This window comes from Equus przewalskii, unplaced genomic scaffold (assembly GCF_037783145.1).
Source record: "Equus przewalskii isolate Varuska unplaced genomic scaffold, EquPr2 ChrUn-13, whole genome shotgun sequence".
In the NCBI taxonomy this organism is placed as follows: Eukaryota; Metazoa; Chordata; class Mammalia; order Perissodactyla; family Equidae; genus Equus; species Equus przewalskii.
The window spans coordinates 2,925,365-2,945,899 of NW_027228750.1; the positions used below are offsets into that span (position 1 = coordinate 2,925,365).

The 20,535-nt window shown below is 40.5% G+C and overlaps 1 protein-coding gene across 1 annotated transcript in view; it reads right to left on the reverse strand.

Moving 5' to 3' along the window:
- TTF2 (transcription termination factor 2) overlaps nucleotides 1-20,535 on the reverse strand; it is a 40,233-nt gene that overhangs the window by 10,597 nt on the left and 9,101 nt on the right. Inside the window, exons 4-16 of the mRNA XM_008507637.2 lie at nucleotides 15,992-16,058; nucleotides 13,882-14,886; nucleotides 13,474-13,588; nucleotides 12,945-13,127; nucleotides 11,002-11,129; nucleotides 9,651-9,732; nucleotides 7,681-7,800; nucleotides 6,337-6,487; nucleotides 4,510-4,615; nucleotides 2,616-2,797; nucleotides 1,745-1,898; nucleotides 1,329-1,420; nucleotides 354-436 (exon numbers count right to left, since the gene is read on the reverse strand). Of these exons, the coding sequence (XP_008505859.2) occupies nucleotides 354-436; nucleotides 1,329-1,420; nucleotides 1,745-1,898; nucleotides 2,616-2,797; nucleotides 4,510-4,615; nucleotides 6,337-6,487; nucleotides 7,681-7,800; nucleotides 9,651-9,732; nucleotides 11,002-11,129; nucleotides 12,945-13,127; nucleotides 13,474-13,588; nucleotides 13,882-14,886; nucleotides 15,992-16,058 (2,468 nt within the window). The remainder of the gene's footprint in view (nucleotides 1-353; nucleotides 437-1,328; nucleotides 1,421-1,744; nucleotides 1,899-2,615; nucleotides 2,798-4,509; nucleotides 4,616-6,336; nucleotides 6,488-7,680; nucleotides 7,801-9,650; nucleotides 9,733-11,001; nucleotides 11,130-12,944; nucleotides 13,128-13,473; nucleotides 13,589-13,881; nucleotides 14,887-15,991; nucleotides 16,059-20,535) is intronic.

The following is a 20,535-nucleotide window of genomic DNA, read 5'->3' on the forward strand; positions in this document are numbered from 1 at the left end:
GAAAACAAACCACAGGAAATAGTACATGGTTTTAAAACGGAAATAAGGGGAAGAAGTAAATGAAGCTATTTTAAACTTCTTTGATCTGAGATTCAGTAATAGAACTCACTTCTATACCAATTAAGCCAAATGAAATACTGGTCTTCTTTATAGCCCTACTTACATTTTAATAAGGCAGATTTCAAAAATAATTACAAAGAAGTTTAGATCACCAGGTCTGGTGTGGTTTGAAGTTCTTAGCTAAGGTCAAGTCTCTGATACCAAGAATTCACAACCTCCCATTTCTGTAATTTGACTGAATCTGAATCTGCATTTATTAGTTGTATGTATTGTATGAGTGTCCCACTGCTCACCTCTGCTGAATGGATTATCAGGGCTCCTTCCAGATGGGTTGCCCCCACTTTCATGTCTTGTTAGATAGGACTGTAGAGCTGACCTGCCTCAGATCAAACAAGAAAAGGCACATATAATGGTCGCTAAGACCAAATAGGTTTACAATGGTTATTACTTAACTGTGCTTGCAGTAGGACTTTGAAAAATTGTAAAAGTGGACTTGTTAAATGTCAAGCTCATAGCAAGCATTGGCCAAAGGTAATAAAAAATAATTTAATAAGATATTTTAAAAGCCCAATCATTTAAAATGATTAATAAATATATTAGTATTATAAAATATTAAACATTAATGTATTTATATAAAATTATTAATAATTGATGTTGATTAGCATATTATTGGTATTATAGTACTTATTTTATACTATTTTAATATTATATAAATATTATACTACAAACATTATTATATAAATATAATTATTATATAAATATTTTAATATTTTTTTTTAAATAAATATAAAGTATACAAAGAGAAAAACATATTCATGTTGGAAGTGAGAGGTACCAAGTGGAAAAGAGTAAATCTGGAATTCAGGAAAGGATAAGAGTTTTAGATAAAGTACAAAGAACAGATGATAAGAGGATTAGAGAGCAGTTTTTCTTAAGTTCCAATGAGATGCTGGGATAACAGGTCAAAGATCCTAATATGGCTCCACGAGGACCAGACAGAACCAGTAGAGACCACATCCAAGGACATCTATGCAAGGAAGCCACTGAAGAACAGGTTCAAAAACTTTTAATGTGTCTATGAGACAAAGGTGAGCCAGGGAGGGGGCAAGGAGAGAGAAAAGGAGATTTAAAAAAAGAAACACAGATAACTAACTTATCAATAATATCATAAGCACAGTTTGAGGAACCCTGACCTTCACCTCACTCCCACTCAAAGGCAGGAATAAAACAACAATACATGTGAGAAGATGCTTCTTCATTGCACACACCTTGAACTTGCAAAAAGGACACTGTAAACAGTCTCTTCATCTTCAGAAAGCTTTAAATGGTGCAACTGAAATTTACGCTGGGGCAGCATCACCTGGAAGAGTAAAGAAAAAAGCATCTGGGATGAAGTTACACAAATTAACTGAACATTACAAAGTAAACTCCCCAGAACTGACACTGGAAATCTAGCCAACCACTGGACAGTAGCTTCCACCCTTCCCTAAAAATAGGACTGCTCTAACACACAGCACAACAGGGCTGCTGCGACACAGGCACAGGACAGCAAACCCAGGGCCTCCTCACAGGAAAATGGGAGACCAGACTCCTGAAGCAAAGCAGATGGCTGTTCAGCCCTAGACAAGGACACGGTCATCCTCCTTCCCTGGCCTCCCCCAAGGACATGTATAAATGAGATTACCAAGGGCTTGCCAGTGGAATCCAGCTGGTCTTTTGTTCTCCTCAGCAAAAGACTCTTGGTTAAAATACTTAACCGTTCTCCTCCTTTCTTTGAACCATTGTCAACCTGACTCTTCCACAGACTGAACTCATCAAATGGAGAACAACGGAGAAATCTTTTTTGTGGAGGAAGAAGGAGAGAGTAGGAAAGGAGCAGTATGGGAGGATGAGGAGAGGTTCAAAGTAAGACATAAGATGAAAAAGAAATCAGATTTTCTGTTACATCTGTCATCCAATCATTTTTAAAAGTGCATTTCATAGCAAAGCTCTGCTAGACAGATCAAAAGGATCCAAGTCAATAATGAAAACCACATTATAAAAATGTGAATTTTCCCATTAACAATGTCAGTATCATCACAACAGGACATATAACCAATAGTTAGAATTTATTCCTAAAGCTTCAAAGGCCAGCAAAGAAATTCCATATCCTCTTATGGGCTGACTTGAATAAAAGCAAGTACTTTAAAATCAGCATTCTTTTCTGTTTGCTTCAAATAAATTGTAGTCCTCACCCTAGGCCATATGTTTTAAAGCAGAAGTAGCCCAAAATAGTCACTGGACTGAAGAAAGATGACTTTTGTTTCTTTTAACTTAACCTGTCCCGTATTTTTCTATATATAGGGGCTGGATGTAATCAAAGTTCTATATCAGCCAGTCAATCAACAGATTATTTTCTCATAAATATTAATTCTTTTGCTTTTTAAAGGTTGACAGGCTCGCCATCTGCTACACAAGATAATCTGGTACACACCAGAGGTTTATCGTGAGATATGAAATAATTATGAGGGGTTATCGACAGGATTCACATTTACATAATCCCAGAGTTTACTTACTTCAGCAGTGAATACATGTCCAACAAGTTGTTTTGAATGGGGGTTCCAGTGACAGCCCAACGGGCATGGGCTTGTAGCTTACACACAGCTATGGATGTCTGCACACGGGGATTCTTAACATTGTGAGCTTCGTCCAGTATGATTCGAGCCCAGACTATTCGAAGCAAAGGTGTTGAGATACGCTGGAAGAAACACAAGCAACATCCAATAACAGTATGGGAAAATGGATATGGCTTCCAGGAGATAAGGGGAAATAACAAACAAGTATTGAGGACCCACTCTTACGTTCAAGTTTGAGGGCTTAGAGCAGGTTCGCTGAAATAAGAATTGAGCTTAAGAAACCAAGAGTGGAAACTCTCAGTGGGTACAAACAAACAAATCACTTGAGAGTCCCAGACCTTGAGCTTAAAATGCTTAAGAGTAAAATGTTTTCTAATCTGAGTTTTCACTTATACTTTCAATCCATTTTTGAGCAATGGCTAGGAGGTCAGGACTACACTAGGTGTAGTATAGTCGAGCCTGCAAATTCATTCATTCAATAAAATATTTACTAAATTTTGCTAAATTTATAAAAATTCACTAAAAACTTACTGAAAGTCTACTTTTATACGTAAGACACAAGGCCAGACACAGGAAGGATGGTTCCTACCCTCAAGGAGCTCACAGTCTAGCAGGGGAGAAAAACAAGCATAGAGACAATTATGACACAATGTGTCTATATATACATAGTAAGTCCCACTGGATAATTCAACACAAGGCAGGAGGACCGTAGTTTGTCCTGTTCACTGCTGTATCCCTAACACCTGAAATAGCGTCTGCCATGTAGTAGATACTCAATGTCTGCTGAATAAATGGAGTGTTATGACACACATAAGCACAAGATGCCAGGAGAGGCCTTCAACCAAATGGGAGGAAGGCGGAAGGGAGTGGTCAAGAAAGGATTCTTGAAGCAGGTTAAAAAAAATTAACCTGGGAAAAGGAATGGAAGCAAAGCATTCCACTCAGAGAGAAAACAAAGGCAGAACACGTGACAGCCTGGCAGGGAGTACACAGAGCATGAGGTGCCACGGGAGGGCTAGGGTGTAGGAGATGAGGGACAGGAAGCAGAGCAAGAATATAAAAAGCCTAATGTGTCCTGTACAGGCATCAGGGTTTAGCCTGAAAGCAGTGAGGAACCGCTGAGGAACCTGAAAAGTTAACCATCTACAGGAAGTTAGAGTGGGTCGTAAGATGGAGAAGCATTCTAGAGATTTCCCCAAACACAGAAATCTGTGAATATCCTATCGTACTAAAAATGAAAACATATGCAAAAGATTAGTTCTTGGAACAATAGTGAGAAAAGCCCCACAATCACTACGCCATACAGCCTCTACACTATGTAACTGAGACTACCCTGGACGCACAAGCACACGTCCAGGTTTTCTCCCTGCTTATCATTGAGCCTGTGGTCCATCTTATCATTTGCAACCCTTTTCTCAGGAGGGGGAGGGAGGCAGAGAATGATGGCTTAAGACCAAAACACTAGTAATGAAATACCAGTCTTCAGGCTAAATATAAAAAATAGCCTAAGAGTATACCCCAAAGACTCTAAAATGAAAACTGCAACAAGTGAGGCTTTCCTATATTCCTGTGACGATTACCACCACAACCGCAATGGAGTTTCCATTAGTTCTAAAAAACAACTACATACTGTGCCAAACTTCAACCATTATCACTGAGGAGGTTGTTTAGCATAAAATAGAGGGGACAGAAGAAAGAACTCTGTTTCCACAGGTGGAACATTTAGGATCTGCCTGACCTCACAGGCAGGTCCCTTTGCTATCTCTAAGTCTGTGAAAAGACTGTTAAATGAGATGTGGCTCCAACTCCTTCCCTGGCAGCCCCCAGGCCTCACCTCCACCCTGAGGTTTGCCCCCGGGGTCTCTCCCTCTTGGTTCCTTGTGGGAATCTCCTTGGCCAGAAGGCTATAGGTAGTGATCACGATGTCATACATAGAGAGGCTGCAGAGATAGAACAAAAAGCAAACATAAAAGATCCCTCTGTGACTCTGACAAGGAGGCCGAGTTGATCCCTTTACAGAAATGCCTACAGCTGGAAGAACAGATGGCAGAATTCGTTAACGCATGTCCTTAAGCCACACACGTGACTCTGCAGAGGAAAGCTCACTCACTTGGCTTCCCTCCGTCTTACCTCTGATCATCTTTACAGTCTACTCACTCTAACTAGATCACCCTTCCTCTTCCCATGCAGTGAGTCAGAAAGAACAATCTCTGGCTGCAGTCATATTAAGCTTGATACGATTTGGCAAGAACAGAAAATAGGTAGGGTTCGGAATTAACATTCAGTAATGATTTGAGAGAGATGATGCGAAAGTCCCAAGGAAGTTAGAAACCCTCAAAGCACTGTTCCCTTACATCAACGATGCTTTGTCCTCATGACTCTATGAGGGATTAGGGAAAACTCATTAATGTAGCTTTGACTTTTAGGTATAAAAATAAATGCTGTAAACTTTCAGTTTACCTTGCTTATACTCTTTACACATAAAGATTCTTAATGAAAGGCACTAATCTTTTTCCAACAAAGGTTAATATTGTGCATCTGAGAGAGCCTCAATCAATACTTTTGATAAAAATGACATGCCTAATTCAGAGAGGCAGCAATGTCTATGTGTTGCCTCAGCATCATGTAAAGAAGCATGATTGAGAATGATTCCAATCAATCAACTAGTACATTCTGAATACCAAACCAGGTATGATAAAGTCAAATCAAGTGAGATGCAATTTATTTCTAAATAAAAATCTAGAACAAAGGCAGGCCACTTACAGTACTCTATGCAGGAGAAGGCATGCAGGACTGCCATTGCTGTCCCAGTACCTTCCGTCTGCTGAAGTGACCCTCCGTCATGAGAGCTGGTGTGTTCTAAGACCGAGGGTCACCAATTTGGCAATTTATCCCTGAAAGACTACTGGCCTGTTCTTCAGGAGATAAAATATCCAATATCAGAGGTTAGGGAGAGAGATTACTTAGAAGTAGAAACAACTTTGTTCTTGACTAGATCAGCAAGTACTCAACCCAGACCATCATATCACAATTAGGAACAAAAAACAATTCCTTTAAAACCAAAAGACAAAGACTAGGACTAAAATTACCATCTGGGGAAACATTTTCTTTTCTCTTTCCTGATCATCTTCCTTCAGGAATTTAGTTAGGTCTAATCCTAAACTCTTGAATCTAAAACTTCCTGGATGATTCATATATGAAAAATATGGCCATAAAAATATCATCAGCCTATATCAACTAATCATTAATATTATATCGAGATGCTCTGTAACACTGAGCTGGTCCCATTCACACTAACAGAAAAAAAATGTGCCTTTGGAATCAGAAATGCAACCACCATGAAAGAATTGTGACACATCCTCTTTCACCAGGAGAACGCTGCTGCTACTGGGCTGACCACTCAGGCATCTCAGGCCTCCTCACATGGCAGCTTTTGTTGGGGATGGTGACAAGGATATAGCAAAAGAACAGCATTCTCTTTCAGGATGTATCTCTTAGTACAGGCAGCAGAAGGCTGTCTGGTGATGAGAGTGCCTTTGGTCTTCACAAACACCATTAGTCCTGATTAAACGAAATCTCAAGGAAAGTAGGTAAGATCAATACGGCTCCTTAAACAAAGACGCTCAGCATCTCCTACTGACAGCAATGTTTCTGCACTTACACTTTTGCTCGCTGATCCCGGTTTGGCCCATGATAGAGATAGACTCTTAGTTTGTTGTTGCTCACACATTTCTCTACTTCATTTTTCCAATGATGGATCAGGGAAGCGGGACAGACGATCAGTGTTTTACAGGAAGTAAACTCCAAGCAGTCTTGAAAGGGGAAAAGAACCAACACCCAGTTTTACTCAGTAAATAGCCTTTACCTTCTTAAGGGCACTACCTCTTCTCTTGACTGACTTTCTTCCTTCAATCAGTATTTTTAACAACTGCTACTCTTCTTTCTACACATAGCTGACAGTAAAATAGAAAATGAAAGAGTCTTATAACCCAAAACACTTAATTTTCCTCTATAGAAGTGTCAGAGAGGCTAAAGAGGGAGAGGAACATGAATACATGACCTCAATCTAAAAAAAACAATGCACTTTCACAGAGCAGCCAGAAGGTAGAAGCTGGATCATTTCCTAACTTTTCCTGAGTTGATTCATTACAGGGGAGTATTATTATCTTTTTCTGAAAAGCATAACTTAATTACACCTACATTAAAATATAAGTATAAAAACCCTTTCTAAGAGAAGCAAACATGACTTTAGAACCAGTTAGTGATGGAGTATTTGTACCACTGCTCCCTCACCCCTTTGTGGGGGTGTGTTGCGGTGCGGGTGTGTGTGTGCACACGCGCACATGCTGCTACTCCACACAGGGACACAGGATCCAGCTGCAACAGTGGTCATTAGAGGCCTTGAGAGCAGACGGCCACAGATTCTGTTAATGATCTAACCAACCAAGATATGTACTTGTGTACATGGCAGTTTGTATGCGGTGTTGTCCATGCATAATATACAGGACCTTTAAAGTACTTATACAGTTATTACATTTTAAAAACAGAGGTTGAAATAAGATAAATTGTCTAGGATCTGGAAACTTCTGGACTTTCAGAAGCACAGAAAACAGCTTCTGCCACAGTGGCTAAAATTTGAATTTGTGACAGATCTTCCTTAAAAAAATAATATATTAACTAATTTGCATCTATCCTATAGTTATATCCTCAACATGAACAAAAATAATCATTACTAAGTTTAAACTAAGTCTTCTAGAGCCTTAGCTTTCTCCCTAAAATTTTTTCTAACCACAGATCAAGCTAAGTTTATATCCAAAGAGAAAAACTGATTGCTTATAATTAGCATATTCAGCATCAAAATGACACCATAGGAAAGCAGTCCAATATTGGTTTTCCAATAGATTAATTAAATATGACCAAAGGTGTCCTTTCCTAGCTTAAAAATGTCCATTCTTCGTTGGCTCAAATGATTTAGGAAATGGCAGGTCATTGAGGTGCCATATACCATCTTTGGAAAGCCAAGTCAAAGGTGGGTTTTCGTCTTTTTCTTTGTTTTCCTCCTGATTCTTCTGGGTAAGAATGAGTGCAATCATTGTCAGAGTTTTTCCTAATCCCATATCATCAGCTGGAAAATAAAAACAAAGATAGGAGAGTCAATTACTTAGGGCAAAGAATCAACTCAGCTTCAAGAGAAGAAACCACTGGCAGACATTGGCCCTTGTTCTGCCGTCAGTGCCATTCCAGCCCCTGTTCTTCGCCTACTCTAACGAATCCTTCATCTTTCTTATGAAAATGAACCCTAGCTCTTGCTACTTTGAGATCTAAATCAAAGATAATTACTATGACTTTTGTAAAACTAAAAATTTGTCGTTTAGATCTTATTCCAGACTCCACGTTATACTGTTACTTATCTAATGCATTCATTGATGTCTATCTCAGTTGGATGAGGTTGCCTAGTCCTTTTATTTGTTACCCCTAAAAGCAAAAAGATCCAGTGCACATATCCTACGACCTACTTACTGGTGCTACCACATTTCTGGAGTTAGAGTTAACTCGAACCGTCCTCCTTCCCTTAATGTATTCATCAAAGAGGAGCATAAATTAACATCTCTTGGGTACTGTCATTATGCCAGTCATGGAGCTTATTTAATTTACTCTTTATACTCTATAAAATAGTATCATCCTCATTTTAACCGTTTAAATAATCATTCTGACATAAGCAGAAGTAAAATATCACAGCATGGGCTCTGATTCAAATTCTGGCTCTGCCACTGTGCAGAAAGAGTTAACACAGCAGGCCTGACTACTATCCTAGGAAAGGCCTGCTTACAAGGCTGGCCCTTGACTGACATCAGGGAACTCAGATGTAAGGAGGGTTCCCACCATTCCCATAGCTGATAAGAGTGGCTCATTGTGCCAAAACTGTTTGTCTGAACAACATGGTTTATGCTGAACATCTGCTTTCCTTTTGGGAGCATAGAATTTCAGTACCTACCAGGCTGAAGCTGCCAATGTGACCAGCCCCCCATAAAAATCTCGGGTACAATGTTGGCAACATTTCATATGTGTCATCACAGCTCACTGCCAGGAGAATTAAGTCCTGTGTGACTCTATTGGAAAAAGCCTATGGAAGCTTGCACCTGGTTTCCCCTGGAGTTTGCCCCATGAGCCTTTTCCCTTCGCTGCTTCTGATTTGTATCAAATCAAAACAATTTTATTATTTTTTAAATTATTATTTTATAGTAAATTATAGCCATGAGTATGACTATATGCTGTGCATCCTCCTAGGAAATCATCAAACCTGGGGGTGGTCTTGGGAACCCCCAACACAGCCGCTTACTAGCCATAGTGGACATCTGTCATGTTTTCTAGAAGTTGAGCACCTTGGGAAATTCTGAATCACCAAAGCAGAGCCTGGAAAACTTGCTTTCTAGGCCCTCCTGCAGGTAAGGCACTGGCAGCATGACCTGGCTCTCCAGAACACATGTACTCACTAAGACTTCGGTTCGGATGTGAGCCACTTGAGAAAAGAGGCTCCCTGTGAAATCCTTTTTGCAGGAAGGGGTGGAGACAGAGGTGTCCAGCTTTGGGGTGGCAATGCTTTCCTCTGGTGCTTAATGGAGCAAAGCAGCCACAAGGGTTTCCATAGGACGCTCAGTTTATTACTTGGCTTTGATCATGCTCCTAGGAGTTTGTCCTCCAGCCTGGCCCTCCACTCACCCAGAGAGTCTGGAGGCCACCAAAGAATAAACTCGCCCTCTGCTTCAGCAGCCAGAGTCAGCCTCTACGCTCGCAAATAAGACCTGATGGATCCTACAGCTATGTACTCTTAAGGATACTGTAACCTCTCTACACCTCAGTTTCCTCATCTGTAAAAGGGGGCATTATAGAACTCACCCCATAGCGCTGTTGAGAGGAGCGAATGAAATAATACAACGGCACATTTGTTAGCTCTTATCATAATACCAGACTTACCCAGAATTCCTCCTTGTGGCTTCTGACTTTCCCGCCATAGTAACCAGGCTAACGCCTGCTTCTGGTGCAGGAGCAAAGGGATCTGACAAAGGTAATGACCAAAGTTAGTATTGATTCCTCATGACAGGCTATACTGCATCATGTCACAGACTCTGCATTCTACGCTTTTACTTTCCAAAAGTGATCCTCCCAAAATTCTAGTTATCATATAAGCTGTTCTTTGCACCCTGAAGTCCTTGACTCCACCCTGTCACCTGAGGTAACCATACACCCTGGACTGCCCAGGACAGTTGTAGTTTATGCCTACTGTCCAGCATATCTATCAAAAACCCCCTCTCTCCCTCTCAAGTGAGAATCCTGGTTTGTCTGTTCAGTTAACCAAAGTCGGTTTCTACTGCTTGCAACCAAGACCTTTGACTGGTCACCTGACTTTCACCCGCCATTTGGTTGGCTTTTCTTCATTATCTCTTAAATTTGACTCTCCTCTCTGTGGCCAACATCCCAGTATGCCCTGCTAGTCATAAATTTCAATAGCCTTTGAACTGGTGTCCCCCTTCTAGTCTTTCCTTACTCCAGTTTATCTTGTATTCCATGATGAAAATAATCTTCAGAAAACACCCCTGCTCAAAATTCCACAGTGATTCCATATTCTCTCTTGAGCTACTCCAATCTAAGTTCCTTCCCCAATGCTGGGCTCCACAGCAAGGGAGTCCTCTTGCTCAGTAACATCAGCTAATGCTCCCAGCTCAGGTACTAACGTCACCCAATCATCACTTATATAATACCAATCTCTGTATCTTCCCTCTAATCACCACTCTAACTGAAGTGTTTGGTTTCTATCCTCTTTGCTATCATTAGGCTTGCAGCTTCTTCAAGACACAAAGTAGACAGGCAACAAATAATTACTGACCCAGAGTGACTTTTCCTTTATTTTGAATCCCTCTTGTAGTTTGTATACAGTCTATATAGTACATTACAATGCACATTTCATCTTTGCCTTAGAGTCACTTTCTAATTGTTTTATATATATTGTATGTGCACTTTCACCCTAACTAGTTCATTAAAAGCAGCAATTCCTTTGCATCCTTGTAGCACCTAGTGAAGCTTAATAAATGGATCCTTTATTGCTACAGACATATATAACTATGACTTTAAGAAAAAAAGTGGTTTTTTTCCTTCTCATTGCTAAATGGAAAAGGAGAAAATACTCTAAGAGAAGCCACCAAAGCACTATCTGTAGGAAAGATGCATCAGAATGGCGCTCTGCCAGGCAGCTTCACAGGGATCTCTCTCCTTATGAGCGCTGGGACAGCCACAGGACACTCTGCACCCTGAGTCTTCCCCAGCTCACCCTCAGCCCAGCCGGATCCTCTGCCACAGCTGTCTCGCCAGGACGTGACTCAAGTGATCGATGCAGCTCATCGATGGCTTCAGTTGTGATTTTCCACGCGGCATGAAGGCACTCTTGGGGTGCAGGGCCTGCACACACATAGGTGTTACCCAAAGGTGTCACAAGTATTAAGTCCTCACTATAGCTGCAAAAAGGCAATTCATCAGCTGCCAGATGATGGGTCCATGCGGACTACAAATTCTTGCCTCCAGATTCTCCTAGCCTCACAGGCTCCTCTCTCCCCATTCTCTATGTTTTTCTGAGCTTTTTAAATCACATAAACAATTATTATAATAAAGGACAAAATAATAGAAAGTATAATGAAAAAATAAGATAATCCATAATATCTTTGGTATTTTTTTCTTCAGCTTTGAAGAGGTGGCAGAGAAAAAGATAATGCCGTCAGTATTTTAGGAAGCAAAGATCACTAGGGCTGGAGGCAAAGAGGAAAAGCCAGCAACAGAAAAGGCCAAGCGGGACCGGCCCAGTGGCATTGCGGTTAAGTTTGCACGTTCCACTTCTCAGCGGCCCAGGGTTCACCGGTTCAGATCCTGGGTGCGGACATGGCACTGCTTGGCACACCATACTGTGGTAGGTGTCCCACATATAAACTAGAGGAAGACGGGCACAGATGTTAGCTCAGGGCCAGGCTTCCTCAGCAAAAAGAGGAGGACTGGCAGTAGTTAGCTCAGGGCTAGTCTTCCTCAAAAAAAAAGAAAAGGCCAAGCTAGGTGAAGTTCAGGCAGAGAGGTAGGGACGGCCCCTCAAGTGCACGTCACAAGCTGACTGCACTGCACTCAGAAATACTTCAGTGCTGTTAACCTGCACGCTCTATGTAGAGAATTTCTACTGACATTAGTTAATAACTATAGGTACCTCAGCTGGTTGCAATTTTAGGAATGAAGTATCTCAAATAAGAAGTTTCTAGACAAATAAAAATTAATTATTTAAGTGTTAAAATGTTTTTAAATAAAAACCGTTTTAATAGAATTCTTTCCGAAACATATTACATACTTTCTTACCTTAATAATCTAACATAATTTAATTTTTCTCTAGGTGACTCACAGTCACCATTATGATTACTGAGTGATGCTATAACAGACCAATGTTCTCAAAACTGTCCTGAGCAGCCACGACTATCAGCACTTTAACAAGTGTGATTTCTCTGTTCCCTTTTTGTGATCTTAGCTTCATCTTGCACAGTATCTATTTCTTATTTCCCTTGTTAACTACTGCTCTTCCACTTTCTCCTCTGCCTTCCTTTTCTCCCTTTCCTCTTCTCTCTTTTACTCTCTCTTCATCTCTAGCAGTTCCTAACTGGAGACAACTGGCTTGAGCTTTTCCAGTTATTACCAGCCAACCTGAGCTCCTGCCTCCAGATCAGCAAACCAACCAACCATATGACATATTTGAGGCTCTACTTGGAATTTTCATTCTGCAGTTACTTCTGAATTCATCATTCTCTGGGAAGTTCAAGATGGAAACAGTTAAATAGGGTATGACTGCTCTCTACAGGTCTACTGGTCATCGGTCTTCACTCATGTCACTCCTCCGCTCTGTCCTAACACACACTCAGAAGGAATACAGATGTATCTGCTGGTCTACCTACCTCAGCATGATGTGCGTTCGAGTTTTCATTCACAAACATTTACTGCCTGACTCCCACGTCGCGGCGGCCACTTGGCTGACTGAGCAAAGTCAGTGAACAAGGTAGACACAGTCTGTGCCCTCAGAAATCTAAACAACACTGTGCAGAGCTCCGCTGAGCATCATGATCCTTATTACATGGGCAACTTACAACTCAGGAATGACCTCTCCCTCCACCTGGTCACAAAGACGCCTACTGGGCAGCATTTAATCACAGGGGTAGCTGTGCACACTAGGGCCAGGCCCTTGGGTCTTACCTCTGTAGCACTGACTGGGTCCTCCAACAGCTACCTGGCAGGCAGCCTTTCCTCCGAGAGAACCCAGAGGCTGGAGATTGGGACCCTGCAGGGGCTTGGGAGGCACCAAGTGGGGTGGGTCAGTGGCAGTTTTGGTGAAGTTACTCTGTTGTGGTACTTGAGCGTTACTCTTCTCATTAGTGCCTGCTCAAAACACAAGGGAAAAGAGATCAAAGCTCAGAAAAGTGAAGGCATTACATGTGTGAGGCAAGGTCAAGAGAGGGCGGGATTGCCACCACTCCAATAAGCTAGGGAAGGCTTCCTAGAAAGCGTAGCATTTAAACAGTTTCTTAAACAATGGGAAAGGGACTTGAGGCCACAAGAAATAGGACAAAGATTTTATAAGTCGCAGATATAATTTAAAAGAAGACGCAGAAGTAGATAAAATGGAAAGGTGAACGAATCAACATATTCTTCATTGAAACGGCTTCTCGAATGTCTCCAATAAAGTTCACGCCCACGCAGAGTTCTGGGGCCTAACCCATTTTACCTTGCTCAGGTGAGAGGGCGAGAGCACGGAGGGCTTCCTCCAACCCCTGAATTTGCTTGAACAACTTCTGACCCTTGTCTGGAAGAACCTGGATGTTCACCGATGCCAGTGTGCTCTGAAAAACAGATCCTATAAAATGGACCTCTCCTCTCAAGTTGTCAGAAAGACAGTTTCAGATTAAAACTGCCTAAAATGCCAAAACTCTGAAATTATGATCTTTTAACTATTTGTGTGAAAACCAGAACTTTTTTTTTAAACCCAGTTGACCTACCAAGAAAAGGCAGAAACTAAACATCCACCCATAAAACCTTTCCCACATTAACATGTTTAACTCCTTTGTGGAATCCCGTATCTGCCCATAGTAAGCAAGGCTCTGACCTTAAAAACAAAACACAAGTCAGTGGTTACCTTCTTCTGTTTCAGTTGTGTTGTGAGGTACACACGTTGGGCTGCTGAGTTTGAAGGTTCTACCTTCTTAGAAACACCTGAGGCAGGAGATGCTCTTCTTTGCAAACTTTCATCAGGGACTTTAAGGTTTTCCTTCCTCTGTGAGTCTGGAGTGAAGTCAAAGAGTAAGGGGCTCCCTGGCTCAGAGGAAACAGAAATAACATCATCTTCCTCACTGTCACCACTGCTGGTGTCAGCTCCTCGCCTCTCTCCCATGGAACGGCCTGCAGCCGGTAGAGCAGACTGTGTGGCTGGTCCTTTTGGGGCAGGCACATGGCGAGTCTCCACTGGCGCCTGGAAATGCCCCTTGAGCAGCCCCTTCTGGATGGTCTGCGCACTTGGGTCCTCCTTTGTCTTTGTTCCTCTGGCCTCCCAACTCTTGGGGTTCTCCTTGCTGAGGTGCTCCCCTTGTGGGGCTTTGCTTATTGGGTTTTGGCTGAGAACAATTCGAGGCAAAGGCTCGGTTTCCTTTTCTCTCAGAGGTTCTGATTCTTTTTGGACATGATGACTTTCACCACACGATTTCTCCTGAGGAGACACAGATGGTTTTCTAAGCTCATTATCTTGGCACTCTTTGGATTTAATCTCAAAAACGTTTCTTTTGTGCGTCCCTTCAATGTCCTTTGCTTCACGCTGCAACTCTGTTTTCTCCCCTCGCTGATTCTCTTGAACTGTAGCTTGTTTTTCCTTCACCACCAGGCCAGATGACAGATCTTTCTCCATCCAGCAGTTAGACTCAGGCTTCGGTTCCTTCTTTTGATCCAAGAACAGATCTCTCTTTTCCCTTTGCTCCTTATCAGCCATCTTTTCCTCATCTTCGCCTTTGATGAACTGTTTCCAGAGAGACGGCTCTTGATTCTTGTCCAGTGCCTTGAATGGGTTTCTCTGCTGGCCGGAAGGGTAACGAAATGGCTCAGACGCACGCTGAGACTTATTGGTTACAGAGTGCTCTTTGGAATTAGGATCCTAAAAAGACAAAAAATAACAATCTTAATATAAAATACTAATGCAAACTTCATATCTAGAATGCCTTTTTTCAGAGGAAATGGAAATACAGTAAAAGCAGTCCAATATTTCTGAACACTCCTGGGATCATGTCTGCCTCTAGAAAAGACTATGTGCCAAACTCACAAAGTAGTAGTTTCTTAACAGCACCTTTAATGCTTGGTTCCTTCTCCATCTGTGATCACTGCTTTTCCCCGTCCCCCGAGGAAGATTTGCCCTGAGCTAACATCTGTGCCAATCTTCCTCTACTATGTATGTGGGTTGCTGCCACAGCATGACCACAGACGACTGGTGTAGGTCCACACCCAGGAACCAAACCCAGGCTGCTGAAGCAGAGTGTACCAACTTAACCACTAGGCCACAGGGCCAGCCTGTGATCACTGCTTTTCCAGGCCTCAAGGAAAAGCAGTAACCAAATCAAAGTGCCTTTACAACAGCAATAGCCACAATACACATTTTTCATGAAAAACCTACTCTCCTAGCAACTTTCGAATATGTAATACAGTATTATTAAATATGTACTCTCAAGATGAACTTTTCCCTAAACCTAAATGGTGTCCTGTGCTTGCTTTGATTTTGGCACTGTGGGAATATAGAATCATAAGTTCAAGCTACCCCTCTACCGAAACAAGTCTTGTCACCCCTCTAGGTCTATCTCCTCAAGTAGTGGATATCTGTGGGCTCCCTCCTAGTTCTCCCCTTCTAGGAGCTTATGAATTATACTCAACTTATACTAATATCAAATAGAGATCAGTCTATAAAACATGGTGAAGTTAGTCAAATAAATATAAATTTTTCCCCAAATAGGAGAAAAGTGACTACATTTAAGACCTCAAAAAATATTTAAGTAAGCAGAATAGGAGGCAAATAATAAAATCTTGACTATAACCAAATAGTCCTTTGCATTAAAACTCTCAACGGGGTCTACTTGCTTAAAGCAAAGACGGTCTTTCAGAGACAGTATGATGAAGACCAGTTTATACCACACTTCAAGGTCTTTTCAGATGGTGCTGAAGATTAAACCATCTTAACAGAGCAGTTTTAAGAATAGATGAATAATTCCTACCTGCCACGGGATATATCCACACCACTGCTTCCCCTCTGTCTTACTTTTAATGCATCTGAAGAACAATCTAATGAAGTAAAAAACACAAAGAATCAAGGCTGTGAAAATCCATTAAAACAAGATAAGTTTGTTTTTTAACCCAAGGAAATATCTTGCAGCTATTTGACAGTAGTTTTGAAAGGTCATTTGAAACCAATTATTCTTATATGTACATTATTTTTTTATTTTTTATTGAGATATAATTAACATATAATATTAGTTTCAAGTATACAACATAATGATTCAATATTTGTATATATTGCAAAATGATCACCACAGTAAGTCCAGTTAACATAGTTACAAAATGTTTTTTCTTGTGATGAGAACTTTTAAGACCTACTCTCCTAGCAACTTTCAAATATGTAATACAGTATTATTAAAAATGTATATTTAAATTGTTTTACCACACAGGGTATTTTGAGGTCTAAGAAGTGAAAGAATAGAGATGTCATGGTAACCAGAGGGTATGCACAAATTTATTTTTTTCACTCTTTAAAGAATGACTGAAATTGATCAGCAATGGCTGCTAAAATCAGGAACAAAAACAGATATTATGTGTCCCTAATGGGAACCCTCAATACTACCGAGGAAAACAAAAAAAAACACCAAGCCAAGCCAAACCAAAACAAACTTGGTCAAACTCCCAGATGCAATTACCAATTTACAGGAAATATAAACAATAGAGGAACACATAAAACTAGACCATGGGGGTGTAATCTGCAAAATCTTGACAATGGGATATACTTTGTGACAAACAACTTGATTCCTTCAACAAATAAATCACAAGGGAGAAAAAAAGATGGAGGGGAAATATAAGAGACTTAAAAGGCAATCAATTGCGGGGCCAGCCCTGCGCAGCAGCAGTTAAGTATGCACATCCTGCTTTGGCGGCCCAGGGTTCGCCGGTTCAGATCCCAGGTGCGGACATGGCACCCCTTGCCAAGCCATGCTGTAGTAGGCGTCCCACATATAAAGTAGAGGAAGATGGGCATGGATGTTAGCTCAGGGCCAGTCTTCCTCAGCAAAAAGAGGGGGATTGGCAGCAGATGTTAGCTCAGGGCTAATCCTTCTCAAAAAAAAAGACAAGCAATTGCAATCTGTGGATTTTCTTTAGATCTTGATTTAAACAAATAAACAAAAACTGCAAAAAACAAATGATTTTGCTATTTGTGAATCGACTGGGAATTTGCACTCCAACTGCCTTTAAAAAATAGAGTCCATATTTTTTGGAGCTACATACTGAAGAAATGATGTTATCTGGGATCTGTTTCAAAATATGGAAAGCACTGGGGCGTGGAGTGGGTAGGGTATATGCGGAACAAGATTAGCCAGGAGTTGGCGACTGTTGAAGCTCATGTCCTGCATTATTCTACCCTGTCTACTTTTGCATATATTTGCAACCTTCCATTAAAGAAAAGACTGAATATAGATTTATATCCCACTGCAAGACGCTCTTTGCACACACAAACACAACCCACACTCCAGCTACACCAGAAAAGGCTACACTGCCCCATTCCCAAATTAAGCCATGCACTCTTCAGCCGACCGGACTTTGCATGTATACCTCCCTCCATCCTTTATCCTTATTTTCCCACTATCTCCCCCGTCACCAGCTGTAAAAGTCCTACAGGTCCCTCAAGGCCCAGTTCAAGTCATACTTCCTTTGCAAGATTTTCCCACATTCCCTTCCCTGTTCATCCGTCATATTGCTTCTGTATTTTTGTAGCATTTAGTGGCATTACACTTGTATCTGCCCGTCTGCTCAACTGTATTTTCAGCAACAAGAAAGCAATAACAATGTATGACCTCTTTATTCCCAACTGTGCCTTGCCTATTGTATATAATTGTTAATTATTGCTGAATGAAATAAAATCAATTGATGTTTTCATTTCCTAAAATGACTCCTCAAAAACTTTTAATCAGTTAAAGAAACACTTTTAAAGTACATATTTTATTTAACTGTTTAAATAGGTAATATACGCAATCAAAGAGCATAAAATGACAGTGAAAAGCACGCCCTCACCATACCCCATCTGCCCAGTTCACATTCCTCCCAAGTAACCATTCCTATTAATTTTCTGTTCACCTTTCAGAGATTTTTTTTAGTGAATATTCAGATCAATATAAATACATATTCTGTATCTATTCCTTTTCTACTCAAATGGGTAGCATAGTATACATACTACTAAATACTTGCTTTCATTTTTTTAAATTTAACAATATGTCTTGGAGATTCTTCTATAAGAACATATACATAAAGGGCTTCCTTACATGTATTTTTGTTTACAGCTGCACAGCTTTTTATACAGCTGCATAGTTTTCCACTATATGGATGTTCCATTATTTATTTAGCCAGACCCCTCCTGATGGACAGTTTGGCTGTTTCTAATCCTTTACTATTAACAGCAATGTCACAACGAATAACCCCGTGCATACGTCATTTCACATGTGCTTTAATTTGTCTGTGGAGAAACTCCTTATTTCTCAAATTGTGTATTAGTGCCTTCTCGGCTTCTCTTGATCAAGTTAGCTTCTAGGGGTATTTTTTTATTAGTTCTCTTTCTGCTGTTTTCTAACTCATTAAATTAGATTTTTATCTACATTAATTCCTTTTTTCTGTTTTCTTTCAGTTTAATTTCTTATTCTTTTACTAACTTCTTAAATTAGTCCCATGATATACAACATGAATCACAACAATCTGAGTCCTAATTCAAAATTAATCCTGAAGAGGTTTCGATCACTTAATGCCATTACTTCACCTGGCTGTATAAGCAAAGATGAATGAGCCCAAAATGGACATGTATTTCCTAAAAGTCAAGTAACTCACAATTTTCCCTTTCAAGCTCACAATTTTTAAAAAAATTTATTGGTCTCTTTTTTTCACTGCAATAGGATATTACACTGAACATATGTAATAAAACTTCTGAAATGTTTTGATTGTATAAAAATTCAAAGTACTGGCTACTATTAGGGAGTACTACTTATCAAAATTTTTATTTATCAAAATAAATCAAGAACAAATTGCCGCTGTTGTTTAAAGTATATCAAGTACTTAAGATCTTTACAGAAAGAACATTTTGTAAATAGTATCTATTTTAAAGCCCAAGCCTTGGAGACATCCTGGAGAAGGGCAAGATTTGGAGAAAGGAAGAAACAACACACTGTGCGCTAGGCACAGCGCTAAGAATGCTTTACTTACATTTTTATTAAAGTCAATCTGGATGGACATCTGTGTTTTGGGGATAAAAACTGTTATGTTGGGGCCAGCCCCGTGGCCGAGTGGTTAATTTCGCGCACTCTGCTTCGGCAGCCCGGGGTTTCGCTAGTTTGAATCCTGGGCATGGACATGGCACCACTCATCGGACCACGCTGGGGTAGCATCCCACATGCCACAGCTGGAAGGACCCACAACTAAAGATACACAACTACGTACCGGGGGGTTTTGGGGAGAAAAAGGAAAAATAAAATCTTCAAAAAAAAAAGTGTGTTATGTTTATTAAATTGTAAATCAACAAAGAAAGCAGTGGAAATATATTCTCACAGAGAAAGCAAATATTGATTCCACTATGAAGAAGAGCATAATTTCTGCAATATATTAATCAATTATTTTCCAGGACATAGGTTATAAACAACAATGATGAAGCAATCAGCTAAAAGAAGCCAGACCTCTGTTAACTCCATCTTCTTCACCAGAAGACAAATCCTCCCTTCTTACTAAGGTTGACTGTCTGAGCCAGCATCCCAGGGTCAATCACGTTCACTTCCGCCAGGCTGGGATGCTCTCAGGCTCCACAATCATCCTCTATTGAATCCCAGTCCTACCACATAATTAGCTCTGAAACTGAAGACACCTCATTTGACTGGCCCCTATGGCAGTTTCCTTTTCTGCGAAACGGTAAAAAATAAAAAAAGTACCTACCTCATATGGTCACAATTAATACATGTAAAGATAAAAGAATCAAGACCCCAAAGCCTGACCCATATTAAGGACTTGATCAATAACAGCAATCATTAGTTCACTCTTGCCAACCACCTTGCTTATTCCCTACATCCACACTTCCGCTTATGGCCCAGAACACTTCCTCGTTATTTTCTCTATCCACATTTTAAAGGTCATTCAAGGCCAAGTTCAAGTCTCAATTCCTCCACTTTCTCAGTAATCTTCACCAGCCTTAATCCTTTACCGTAGTCCTTACAGTCACAGAAACATCTGGCATTTGAACACATCCAAGTTGGCATGCTGACATATACAGTCAGACTGCTTGCCAACCTTCATATATCTAACACTTATGCCAAATGTGTCACAGGGCCCTTAGGAATACGGGCTCACTTCTTTATAGGTTCCAGCACCGGAAAAACAAAAAGCCGGATTTCTACCTCATCCTATTACACTAATATTCAAGATGGAACAAAATGTAAATGTAAAAAATGAAACCGTAAATGTTCTAAGAACAAAACAGGTGAGTCTTGTTGTAATCCTAAAGTGAAAAAGGCTTTTCTAAGCA